At 41.5% G+C, this 13,156-nt stretch overlaps 1 protein-coding gene across 8 annotated transcripts in view; it reads right to left on the reverse strand.

Moving 5' to 3' along the window:
- Window positions 1-615: 615 nt before the first annotated feature.
- The window catches only part of cep89 (centrosomal protein 89), a 60,545-nt gene continuing 48,004 nt past the window's right edge, over window positions 616-13,156 (reverse strand). For 3 of the 8 annotated variants that reach the window (XM_035520885.1, XM_035520884.1, XM_035520883.1), the window contains one exon: window positions 616-2,131. In XM_035520885.1, coding sequence (XP_035376778.1) covers window positions 1,780-2,131 — 352 coding nt within the window. In that variant the 3' untranslated portion in view covers window positions 616-1,779. Of the gene's footprint in view, window positions 2,132-7,734; window positions 7,791-8,718; window positions 8,813-11,779; window positions 11,817-13,156 lie in introns of all 8 variants that reach the window. The other 5 variants (XM_035520886.1, XM_035520887.1, XM_035520888.1 and 2 more) reach the window with 5 other exon arrangements.

Consider the following 13,156-nt stretch of genomic DNA (forward strand, 5'->3'; position numbering starts at 1 on the left):
ATTATACTCTGTGGACTCTAAGATACAAAGGAGTTTTATTAAAAATCTAAATTAGTTCATAAATGTTAAAGAGCTGTGTGCAGAAAACTGGCCCTAAATGAGAAGAAGGGGCGTCAGATCATTTTAACTCCCCATCAGTGCTGTACTTTGTGAAAAGAAGCATTTGTCAGTCCGTGTTAAAGGCCCAGACAACCTACTGGCTTCATTTAGGGTTACTGAATCAGACCTTTTGTTTTTGCTCTAGTAGATCACTCTAGCAGATCACTAGTAGATCACTGTTGCTAGAGTAGATCATGGAACAGGACTTCTGTTGGAGTAATGTTCAGTTGTCTTTCCATCCACAACTTTTAAACTGAGCCAAAATCTCTTCTCAAGGGTATACTATGTCAAAGCAACCACAGAACTGTTGATGCACCAGGGTTACAAAATCCATGTGACCACAGCAACACCCAACCAACTTGACCAGATGTTCGGTGACAATCTTGTCATGTGAATCACATTTCAGGCACCGCTAGGAGTGTGAGGGCAGGTAAGACCAGAGCTAGCTCTGGTCCCAAACACCGGTTGAATGAATAGAATAGTTGTCTTGAGAAGACCCTGAAGCAAAGTTTTGGGAGAAAAATATTTGTATTTCACCGTTTTAGCCTACATATAAAAATTATGCCTATAAATTGCATGCTGTGGTACAAGTTATAATATTTCAAAACAAGCATTAAGAAATGTAAAATTGTGGAAAATAAAAAAATATATTAGAAAATTAAAAATAAATACATTAAAACAAAGACTGGCATAACGTACGTGGCAATATATGAAAAAAGTGATTTGGCTAATGACAGAAAAGTCGCATAATGGGTGTGGCCCATTTTTAAAAGAGAATCTCAGACGATACTTTAACATGACATCAGTAGACACACGGCCAGAATATTAAAAGCAAATCAACTTTGGTCTCTTATTCAAATCACTGAACAGGTTCTTATGATTTAAAAATGCCTTGGCAACGCTTCAAGGGAATTGCTTTAGCATTCTGTCCATCTCCTTGCAATTACAAAAGAACAACATTAGCATATCATTCAGACAAGATCATTAGATTAAGATAATGAAAGCAATGATCTGGACCTCTGTACTTGTCTGTAGAGAGAGAATAACATTACAATCGAACACTGCCTTAGTCTAGGACACCAACATGGAGTAGCTACATCCACATTTTTTCAGCCATTTACACATAGCCAAAACACTCCAGCATGTAGGGTTCAGGAAACTGAGCTACGTGAAAACGGCAATGACAGTGAAGTACAAGCTGTTAGAAACTGGAGTTAAGTAAACTGGAAAGAGATCATTAAAAAGCTCTAGCAACTAATAGCTTGATATAGGAGAAAATAAGTGTATTTGTAAGTGTGAGCCCCTGAAAATCTCTTACACACATTATGGTAGGTCAAAGTTAAAAATTATTCATTGAAATTAAAATATTGTTGAAGACTGGAAGAGGTATGAAAAAACAACTTTAAATTTCAACCAAAATGGTTTGTACCTACAAGTGAATGAATACAGTAAAATGAACGTGAAGACATGACTGTTGGTGAGCCATACCTTTCTACCAGGCTAGGAGAACGCACTAAAACAGAAAAGATGGACTACACAGAGAACAAAATTCATCCTGGCAACCACAGAAAAACATTAGGTTGCACATCTGCTACACATTTGGCTCTCGTTGTAGCAGAACTACTGCTACAACTAACAGAGGTAAGTAAGCGCTCTTGTTAGACCTGTCAGCTTAGTGTGTCAAGAATAGAAATCCAGTCCATTCTTCTCACTCTCATCAGATGAAGGGTTCTGGTGCTGGTCCGAATCGGACTCGAACATTGGGCTGCGCTGCAGAGGAAGTGGGAAGCTGTTCTGCTTCGAGCAGAAGGCAGGGGGCGCTGTGCTAGCAGGCTGGCCCACTTGATGAAGACTGTCCTGCACACACAGCTTCCAGGCAGGGGACAAGCTGGAGCCAGGAGCCAGGGCAGGAGTCACAGCGTCGCGGCTCAAGGACCGGCCCACCCTCCTGCTTCCCGTCACCATGCTCTGCAGATGGCGGCTCTCTCTGGTTGTGGCTTCCCACATCACCTCCAGTTCATTCTCTACCTCTCTGGTGGTAGTGGGTGAAGAAGGATGGAGGGCAAAGAAAACAGTGATGGAGAGAGTGAGAGAGAGAGTGAGAGAGAGGGGGGGGGGTAGAGATGCAAGTGTATATAAGAACCATTACATCTATACCCTCAGGAGAAAAAGTTCATTAATGGTTTTTATTTGGCTCTTTAATCACAAACAGTTAAGCCTTTATTGGCTGATAAACAATTATCCAAGGAGGATATACCATAACAAAATACTGCAGCCCATTCTGAGCACAGAAAATTGCAAACACAGACAAACACATAAATGACATGCCCTGAATGCTAAGTGATCATGTAAAGCCAGAAGGAAAGGGAGACTATGTTACTATGCAATGCCTTTGCAAGCCAAAGCTGTGTAACAGTACCTGTCATTATCTCTAAATGATGCATGGCATGGACGTCATCACAGAGGGAGGGAGGGGGAGAGATATTACAGCCCATCAGTACAATGATCATATAGCCCATATAGTGATGAGCACATCTCACTGGGGAGATTTTGTGTGAATGGGTATGATTATGGTTGAGTTGTTAAAGGTGTCAATAGGAAGCATGTAGATAGAAAGAACGAACGAACGAACAGGTAGGCAAATCTGCACTTTCTGAATATCACTGCATTTAATACATTCTGAGTTTCCTACCAGATTTTATCTGGTAAACTCCTGTCTTTTATTTTGTATGATTTGAGCGTGAGGTGCAAGGGGTGTGTCCACAGGGCCCCAGTGAACATATGATTGGTCCTCATGCCATTCACCACCTCCAAGCACCTTACTTAAAAACTCAGCATCAATTACAGGATTTGAACTTGCCCACAATCATGCCAGTTGTGTTTGCTTCAAATCCATTGTGATTTATTGCAATAGAAGCTATTGCACAGGGAGCCGACCTATCACATCTCAGAGAAACGGGAAAGAAAGAGAAGAAAATTCATAAAGCTGCTAACGAGGATTATCCTTTTAGTTCATGGCTTTATTCTTTTCCATGTTCTGAACACTGAACATTTTATTTGACACTAAGATTATTTAAATATTTGTTTTAGAAATGTTGAAAATGTGTATAAACTGTGTTGAATCAGTCTATAAGCTGTGATCATGACAGGTGAATTAGCCAAGCAATTGTTTGAGCACAGCCCAGAATGTGCACACGTGCGCTCACACACACACACACACACACACACACACACACACACACACACACACACACACACACAGTATTACATCTGAGAGATCAGGCCCTCTGAAAGTTTAGCGCTTGTCTTCGGGTATCAAAAGTTTGCAGTTACAGAGACCTAACAATCGTGCCTTTCCATAACAATACATAATCCTGAAAACTATGGTTTTTCCTTTCAAAATGAGCTAACCCTGCTAGCAGTCTATTGGTGGATTACGGAAATAGTGGTTCTTGTTTACATTCAGCAGTCTGAGCTGGCAGAATGGTTTCTCCATCCTCTGGATGATAAAAGCGCATGGAGCCGAGGGGTCCAAAGGGAATCGTAAAAATTATGCAAGCAAACACACAGGGCACAACCAGAACAGGCAAATCAGAACAACTTTTAACACTGGTGTGCCACCTTAGAATGTCACCTTAGAATAGGCTGCAACAGCTGAATACTATAACGAGTGCTCCTGATGTCAGCCAAGAACAAGAAAGTTCCTATCCGGAGGTCTCAAGAGTGTCAAAACTGGACCGTTATGGAGCCGAAAGAAGTAAGACGAAAACCGGTTCCTTTTTGATCATGTTGATGGAAGGAATGGAATTTGGAGAAAGAAGCATGAGTCTATGTCACCATCCCTTTGGGTGTGGCAGTGGGATTGGGTGGGGTCATATTTTCCTGCCACTCATCAGGGTCCCTGATGCCCACTGATCCATGTCTGATCCGCACAGTGTATCCGAACACCACTGCTCCTCAAGGGCATCCTCTCATGGCCACAGTACTCAGATCTCAACATGGGATGACTGGAGGGTGCCATGAATCTCCAAACAAGCTTTCTGACCATGCTTTGCATTTTTGCGTGCCCAGACTGGTCTATATCGTACTGACGGTAAGTCCAGACTAGTAGCTGTCTATATCGTACTAAAGGTGAATCTAGACTAGTAACTGTCTATATCGTACGGAAGGCAAGTCCAGACTAGTAGCTGTCTATATCGTACTGACGGTAAGTCCAGACTAGTAGCTGTCTATATATCGTACTGAAGGTGAATCCAGACTAGTAGCTGTCTATATCGTACGGAAGGCAAGTCCAGACTAGTAGCTGTCTATATCGTACTGACAGTAAGTCCAGACTAGTAGCTGTCTATATCATACTGAAGATAAGGTGTCTATATCTGCCCTGCCTCTGCATTTCCACCACACATTAGTGAAACACTTAGAACCAAATCTCTCTCTTTCTGTAGCGCATGAGGCACAGCTGGATTAAAACGTAACAATTCTGATGTCAAAATATAAACAGGCTAAAGAGAAATGGAAACACAGACTGAAAACATGAATGTCAAATACAAGGTTTGTAAGTTTGTCAGCATTTTCAAGCCAGAAAGAATTTTCACACCTTGTGAAAGGGACAAAAGATGAATACAAAGAAAGAATAGCCTATGAATTAAGAGGCAGCAGATGATCAGATGACCTTCACTCTTCAAATCAGAAAGTGAAGGAATCTTCCATATTTTCATTGCCTTTCTTGTCCTGATAAATTAAACTAATTGCTCTGAGGTGCCTAGCAATATGGCAAATATGTATATCAGAGATGTCTGTCCGAGTTCATATTCAAAAAAATTACATATTCAAAAATGTGATACTGGACCATTTTCAGCAAACAGAATAGCAAGGTGTCACGTGGTGATCTAGTTTCCGCAGCCGAAATGAAATTCTGTGCCGACCTTGGGCTATTTTTGCAGATAGTTTTAATCTCTCCCTTCACCATACAGGAGAACCACACTGGTTTAAAACGTGTGCCATAATATCCGTGCGTGCCTAACAAAGCAACAGTGAGCTTACGGTCTGATGACCATTGGCATGGATAAAGAAACTTGGCTGTTTTTCCCCCCACTTGAGTAATAAGTTAAGCACTTAGTACATGTTGTAATGGACCATATACAATTTGCACAACATGCATTTGTGACTGACATTTTTTGGTGTTCGTGTTATGCTTTCACTTGAGAGACAGCTTCTTTGAAGACCTCCATGTCTTCTCTCCTTCAGCAGCGCCCTTTCCCTGTTTCTCGCTCCTGCTCGATCACAGATTGTGCAGGATCATCAAAAGCTAAATGGAGCCATATCAAAGGGCACAGACACCCTGCCATGTCACCCTGAAGAGAAGCAAGAGGAGCGAGAGGGAAACTTCCTGACAAAATTCCAAACCAGGCATAAGATTTCCAAAAGAAATATAGCATAGCTAGATAGCAGAGAGAGAATTACACAGTGGTCAGATAATCTTAAAATCATGATAGTTTTGGGAAACAGGGCATTTATTCGTAATCTAGATGGCCAGAATTTTATTCACCTGTAGGGATAACTCAAAGAGGTGATGTGTGAAGACTCTGAAGAACATTTCATGCCACACAGCACAATCAAGAAGTGTCATACATTTTTCAATGTTCCCAACTTTTCAACTTTTTAACACTGCAAATGAAAACTGTAACAGAACATCAATATTCCAAGTCATCTTCAGAAAGAGCAGATGGACATCAGTGCATTATTGTGTGTAAAATGTGTCTCCTCATGCCCAAGCCTAATGGTGCATAATGCTACCCAGAGTTCAGCCTGTTCAGCTAACACACCAGAGTTCACTCCCCAAGGGCCTTATAAATTCATACTCTTACTTCAAAAACATTTTTAGTGCAATTATTAGACTATTTTGATGACCATATTTTTCAGTTTGAACAGACAGACAGACAGAGAGAGAGAGAGCGAGTGAGCAGTGTCTCTCTGGAGCCCACTCAATCGATAGAGGCTAACCGAAGGATGGGGAGTTTGCTGAGAAAGGGGCAAGCATGGAAACAGACAGAGTGGTTAGTAGAGGAAACAGAAGTGTCTTTCAAATATATATATGTGTGTGTGTGTGTGTGTGTGTGTGTGCGTGCGCGTGCGTGTGTGCACACGTGTGTCCACACGTGTGTCCACACGTGTGTCCACAACCACTTCCAGCAACAAACTAATGCCAGGATCACATGTCAAGTTGTATGGACAGATGGCTCTTTGACAGGATAATAATGCTTTATTAATAATTTCCTCCTTAGTGCAAAACTCATGCACACCACATCTTCATGGGGTTTCCACAACAGTGTTCTTACACTGGCCTAAGGCAGTTTCCAGTGCTACGTGTTTAAGTGTCTTCTACTGTAATACAGCTATGTTAAACCCATGAGGGATATGGTGAACTGAGAAAACACCAACACCCAGGGCAGAGGTACTGTGAGATGAGTGAAAATGTGTGTGTGAGAGAGCGAGAGACAGACAGGGAGAGAGAGGGGGGAGGGTGAGAGACATGGCAGGACGTGGACAGAAGAGGAGAAACCATAAACTTCTGGGCGGAATAACTGATATGGCCTGGTGAATCATTACATGGCAGTTAGCTTTGGCCATATACCCGAAAGCAGCTTGGGTTTAAGCACTTTGCGTTACACCTGGCTAGATTCTCTGACCACGGGACATTTATCACCTCACACTCAACTATGTAATGTCATTGTAGTGACTTAACAGAGCAGCTGACCCGTGGCTGGTGGCAGTATGGTGTCTGCGTTTAGGCGTGATGACATCATAGGTCATAGGTGAGAGGTGAACAGTTAAAGTTCTGGAGAATCATTATAAGGACAACATATCTCCAGTCTCAGCACAAACACAATCCAAACATGCAAATACGTTTATGCAAATTACTGTTCTGAATCCGCTGTAAACTCAGCCGCTCTCATACTGCATGACATGACTGAGATTCTGGGGGAAACCTCTATTCCAGGGAACTGTATGCACCTCAGTAACTCCACTCCTCCTGGTGCCATGTGGTCTGCTTTTGGTTTTTAGTTCTGTTTCCTGTCTCCACCCTGTCTCTCTTGGTTTAAGGTAACACACTTCTTATTCCAGGCTTCCCTGGTCCTCCCTTGTTTTCCGGTCATTAACGGTTCACCGTTGTTTTTGACTGCAGTCTTCTCAACCCTGAACTGTTTTCATGACTGTCATCCTTAGATTACTTTTTAATAAAATGTAATACAAGGATGTCCTGCTTGGCCTCGTTCACCATCCATAAAATGGAAACTGCTGTTGCTGTAAACAACATAGAGCTGAGCTTACTGTCTACTGTCAGTCAACACTCACAGTAACGAAACGGGCCTCATCTTTGACAGGCTAAACCGCAAGCATAGCTATAACTGCTGGAAACGAGACAGGTGGCAATTCAGATTGCAGGAATTCAAAGGTCAAATTTCACTGGAAATAATGGGGGACTGGGCCTAGATTTCTAGAATCTCTAGAACTACCAAACCAGTGAGTTTACCACACCACCTCTCAGCCTATAGTGCTGCATACTGTGTTGTGTAGCCTCATATCATAAAAAATGTCATATAGGAGTACTACTCTTTTGCTGGTGTAGTGTACCTGAAATCGATTCCATCACTGCTTCAGCGGTATTCTGATATGGTCAGGTGTGGTTTCTAGAGAATATAGAAAGCATCAGATGAGGATATACAGACTAGCTCCTTTTTCTCTCCTTCCGTCTGCATCCACCAAGGCAATTATGACTGCGCTTTAAATGAAACAGCACAACAGGTCTACTCAGCAGTGCTAATCCAATAATCCAGCCCACATTCTCAGACGCACACACAGAGCAGAGCTTATTCATTAGGACCGGGAGCAAAACTACGTGAGCAGCTAAACAAAGTGAAAATCAATGGTGCTACAGGAGCTGGCACTCCAAGACGGAGACAGGTGCAGGTATGAGCAACACAGACATAAATGAGAGAAAGAGGATGAGGGACCACATCTCAGGGGTGAGAGAGTGTGTGTGTGTGTGTGTGTGTGTGTGTGTGTGTGTGCCTAATAAAGTTGTCCTAGTGTGAATGTGTGTGAATGATTGTGAGTCTGCACGCCCAGTGGTGGATGGTGCTCTGTCCTGGGTGTTGTCCTCTCACCCCACCCTGCACCAGATTCAGGCCCCAGGGGGGCTGAGGTTTCCGGCTGAGAGCATGTTGTGCGCAATTGCCTGCTGCTTCTCCCTGGTGTGTGACTGGATGTAAAAGCTGTGTGTGTTAATTGTAAAGTGCTATACAAATATGACTTCATTCATTCATATGCACCGTGGTACAGTAGCTAGCAGCAGTACCTCTTCAACCCCCCCATACGGAAGCCAGACGTGGGCGCGGAGACGAGTGCTTCCTTTCTGCGCCCAGCAGCCTGGCAGCCTGGACTCATTCTCACGCACGGTGTGCAGGACCAGGTCAGAAACACAGGTCACTGACTCTTCAGTGCCAAACTCAGGAAGGTTTTTGTCTACTTTCACGTAAGTTTCTCAACAACAGCTCCTTATGACAGGAAAAGAACTGAAAGGATGAAAGGATGTTCTCCTGCATTAGTCTTTCTCACCTTAACTGAGCTACACTGGCATAACTCTGTGGTGAAGAATCTGTCAGACTGCTGTAGTGTTCCTCTGTCCTGTCCCCTGAGGAACTGACGGGGTCTAAATGGGGAAAAAGACAAGGTGTCTTAGAAAAACTACCCTGTGCACATGTCTGCCATTAAGGTAGCAGGGAGCAGGGCTGATCAGGTGAGCTAAGGGTGTCTAATTAGCGTGTCTAAGGGTGTGTATGCATGTGTGTGTGTATGTATGTGAGAAAGAGAGAGAGAAACGCCGGGAAAGTATTCTTTGTAAGGCTGTGGCGTCTCTTATTACAACTTTCTGTGACAGAACCTGGCATCTCCAAGAAAGATTCACAGTAATTACATACTGAACAAAGAGGCTGTCATTACATATTGTTCTAGACGTTGTCATCATTCTTCTGTAAATCAACAAATAACTATGGGCAACAGCCTTATTTCAAATTGGAATTATAACTACAGAAATATTCATACATGTAGCAGTAAATTTGACATATAAATTATTAAAATTACTTGTATAGTATCATGTCTTCTACAACAAAAATAAATTGAAGAAATAAAGCTAAGCTTAGTTGTGGTAGATGTTTGCTTTTTGCTTTTACCCAAAATAGTGCTCTTTGCTTAAGGTCCTTCTCTTTCTGTGTTTCCATCACAATAAGAATTCACAATAGAGTAAAAATAGGAAATTTGCATTAATCTGGAGATGAATGAAACACGCATCACTAAAGCAAGGAAGAAGTGAAATGGCTTTCATTAGCCCCCGGTTCTGTAAGCAATTAAGCAGGCGGAGAATGAGCACACACAATATAGTGCGATTTATTAAAAGCAACATTTCATAGTCATCCTTCATCAGTAGAGCTGTCCCAGCATTCACTGGTGGAGGGCGGGGGTCAGATTCAGTAGACTCCAACATTCTCAGCAAGGATCTTTCATTTTCAGCCTGGATTTTCATGTAAAAGTACTGCCTAGTCTGCACCAGCCCCTCCTGTAATGGAGCGGAAAACTGCAGTACCTCCAAAAGCTTGTTTGCTATTTTAGGCCTAAGCAATCATAGTGCAATAGTGCACAGATGTGACATGGCTAGAGTCAGTGTGTGCCATAGCAGAACTGGATGTCACTGGTATAAACTGCAACTTCATTGGTGAGTTTAGGCATAAATGTGTGTGTGTGTGTGTGAAATGAATTGTCCTGATACCAGGGCAGAGCTGGAAAGTGTAGAGTGTGTGTGTGTGTGTGTGTGTGTGTGTGTGTGTGTGTGGTGTGTGTCCACCTGGTACAAAAATATCCTTCCCTGACTTTCTTTTTGAGCCTCTTTTGTCTGGCACATACTGATCCATTATCAACAATGGAGTGTGTGTGTGTGTGTGTGTGTGTGTGTGTGTGTGTGTGTGTGTGTGTGTGTGTGTGTGTGTGTGTGTGTGTGTGTGTGTGTGTGTGAGACGGTATATTTTCATGTTTAAACCCAATGTCCCAGAAAAACCTAATTCCAGCAAAATGGTGCAGTTAGTGTAACCACAGCTTTCATGTAAAAATGCACACATGTTCCTACCTGCAGCACACATGTACATGCTGACTCTTTCCTGACTTGGTATGACAGGCCTCACTCAAGTGTGGGGCAACAGTGAACAGTGTATGTCTGGCTGCATTAGCAAGTAAGTTCAGACTTTTCTTTCAGAGTGAAAAAGCCCAGAATGATGGGAGAAGAGCCTACTACTTCCCATTTAGAACTTGGCCAGCAGCATTCTAAAGCATGTCTTGTCACTGGCTGCATGTGGCAAAGCTGAGATTCAAACCTACAGAAAAAGTACCTTTGCTGAATGCATCATGTAGGAGCAGTATTATACTGGATATCATGTGAATGATGATATTCTGAGAATCATTTATCCCTTATATTTTACAGAATAGTTATCAAATTGCCATCCTAATGTAGATGATAGTAATCTGATGCTCACACACACACACACACACACACACACACACACAAACTCTCTCACACACAGCCGGTTAGTTACTTGAGAAAGTAAAAACAGAAAACTATGGCAAAAGAAGTGCAGATGGCTCATTGAGGAAGGCACACGGAAATGCACACAGACAAGACTGCAGAGAGAATGAGTCAACAGATAAAAACAGGTTGGGGCAATAGAGCAAGATAAAGCAAAATGAATAAAAATCACAGAGATATACTGAGAGAAAGAGAATGAGAGATTTGGGAGAGAGAGACAGAAATTGAGATAAAAAGAGAAAGATATTAAGAAAGATACTGAGAGAAATCAAATCACTAGGATTAAAGAAAGCATGTGGTCCAGAAAATATCAGCAATGAGATACTTAAATTTTCTACCCCTAAAGAAATTGAAGCTCTAATCTAATCTAATCTTGGAGTCAGGAAGTTTCCCTAAGATCTGGAACCAGTACAGCCACATACAAAAAATTTGATAAATACAGCCCTAGAAACTATGGAGGAATTTGTGTGCAAGGTAATCTGGCCAAGATATTTTATAGTAATGTAAATACCACAATGATCTTCCTTGTGAAGCACAATTCCTTAAGCAAATCTCAAATTGGTGTTTTAGAAAAACATTGACAGAATTATCAAAGAAAAATATTCACATGCTTTGTATATTTCCACAAAGCTTTTTAATCCTATTTCTCATGAGGGTTTACTATTTAAACGTCTTTAAAATTGAATAGTCGAAAAAAAAATTGTGGTAAGAATTGGAAAATGCAGACCAAATTCTTCCAGCAGTGCTGTGGAGTGAGACAGAGATGTGCCTTAAGTCTACACTGTTTATCATCAACATAAATGAACATACATTGGGTCTACCTGTAAATGATGCAGAAATCAAGTGCTCATTCTAATGTCACATACGGAAGAAGGTTTACAGTAACGCCTGTAACTCCTACAGCACTACTGCCAGAAGTGGGCCCTACCAGTTCGTCTGAACAAAACAAGAATCATGATTTTCCAGAAGAGATCCAGATCTCAGGAAAACAGACATCGCTTTACCTATGGAGGACAAATGTGAAAACATAACAGTAACTCTGCTTACCTGGGGACTAAAATGAGCTCATCAGAAAGGTTCAGCCCTGCAGTGAAATCTCTTAGTGAAAATTATGATGTTATGAGATCAGCATTTATCAAAATAAATATTCAAATCAGCATATGCATAAAATGGTTTAACGGTGTATTAAAACAATTATATTGTATGAATTTTGAAGGTAAACAGATTTTGGAATTTACAAAAACATTCCAAGAGTGCCCAGAAATGCCTCCAATAACACAAGCAGAGCAGAATTGGGTCTTTATCCCCTATACATCTACAAACAAACAACAGCATTGAAATACTGGCAATCACTCAATCAGGTTGGAGCACATTCAGTAAAGCACAGAGCTCTTCTGGCCGATCTGCTCAGAGCACCTCCCTCTCTGCCTACTGGCACAGCACCTCACTGGGCATGAAAATCCACAGTCTTATTTCTCCTCTAAAAATGTAATAAAAGACACTGGCAAGATTGTAACCCAATATGATGATATATGAAAACAAAAAATGATGTAAATCAGCAAAATTAAAATGCTATCAATCCTTAAATCATACAGTCAGTCTGGCACACAATCAGGAAGAGAGTGAAGGCTGTGCAGACACATGGATTTAATGGAAATAGAAGATGAGATACATTTTTACATCTACTGCCCAAAATAGAAATTTATAAGAGATGTATTCTTTTTAAAACATCAGAGAATTTACAATACATACAGATTTCTTTGTGATAAGCTTGCTGTTATTCTTGGAGAGGAAACTGAGACAATCCCCACAGCAGCTAAGGGCGGCTTAGCTCTGCAACATTTAAGGAAGGAGTATTTCTTCCTGTTTATGATACACTTGTATACAGACACACTATATAGATATGGTTTTCTGTCATGTATTTGTTTATAAATTTCTTATTAAATGTAATAAAATGTTACTATTGCATATTTTCTTCTTTTTACATATAATTTTACTTTTGTATTGCTTTGGCCAAATTGTATAATCAAAGTAAAGTTAAAGCATTTTAAATGAAACTAAATGAAAGATATTGAGAAAGAGAAACTGAGAAAGATACTGAAAGAGCGAGAGAGCGAGAGAGCGAGAGAGAGAGAGAGCGAGAGAGAGCGCGCAGATGCGCAACTGCATCCTACAGAGAAATCAGGGACAGTCTGCAGTTGTGCTGATTCGACCACCTCCTTATTCCCTCCTCTTTCTCTCTCTCTTAATATCGCTCCTACTCGGTCTCTCCCTCCCTCTGTCTCTCCTTCCTCTACTATCCCTCCCTTTCTCTCTATTTTCTCCTTGCTTATGTGTTATTTGTTTGCATTGCCGTGCCTGCTAATCTTCTACTGCTACCGCACCTCCCGGCTTCTATCCCTGCATCATCACTCTATTCAGAGA

The sequence above is a fragment of the Electrophorus electricus genome, chromosome 21 (assembly GCF_013358815.1).
Source record: "Electrophorus electricus isolate fEleEle1 chromosome 21, fEleEle1.pri, whole genome shotgun sequence".
Taxonomy (NCBI): Eukaryota; Metazoa; Chordata; class Actinopteri; order Gymnotiformes; family Gymnotidae; genus Electrophorus; species Electrophorus electricus.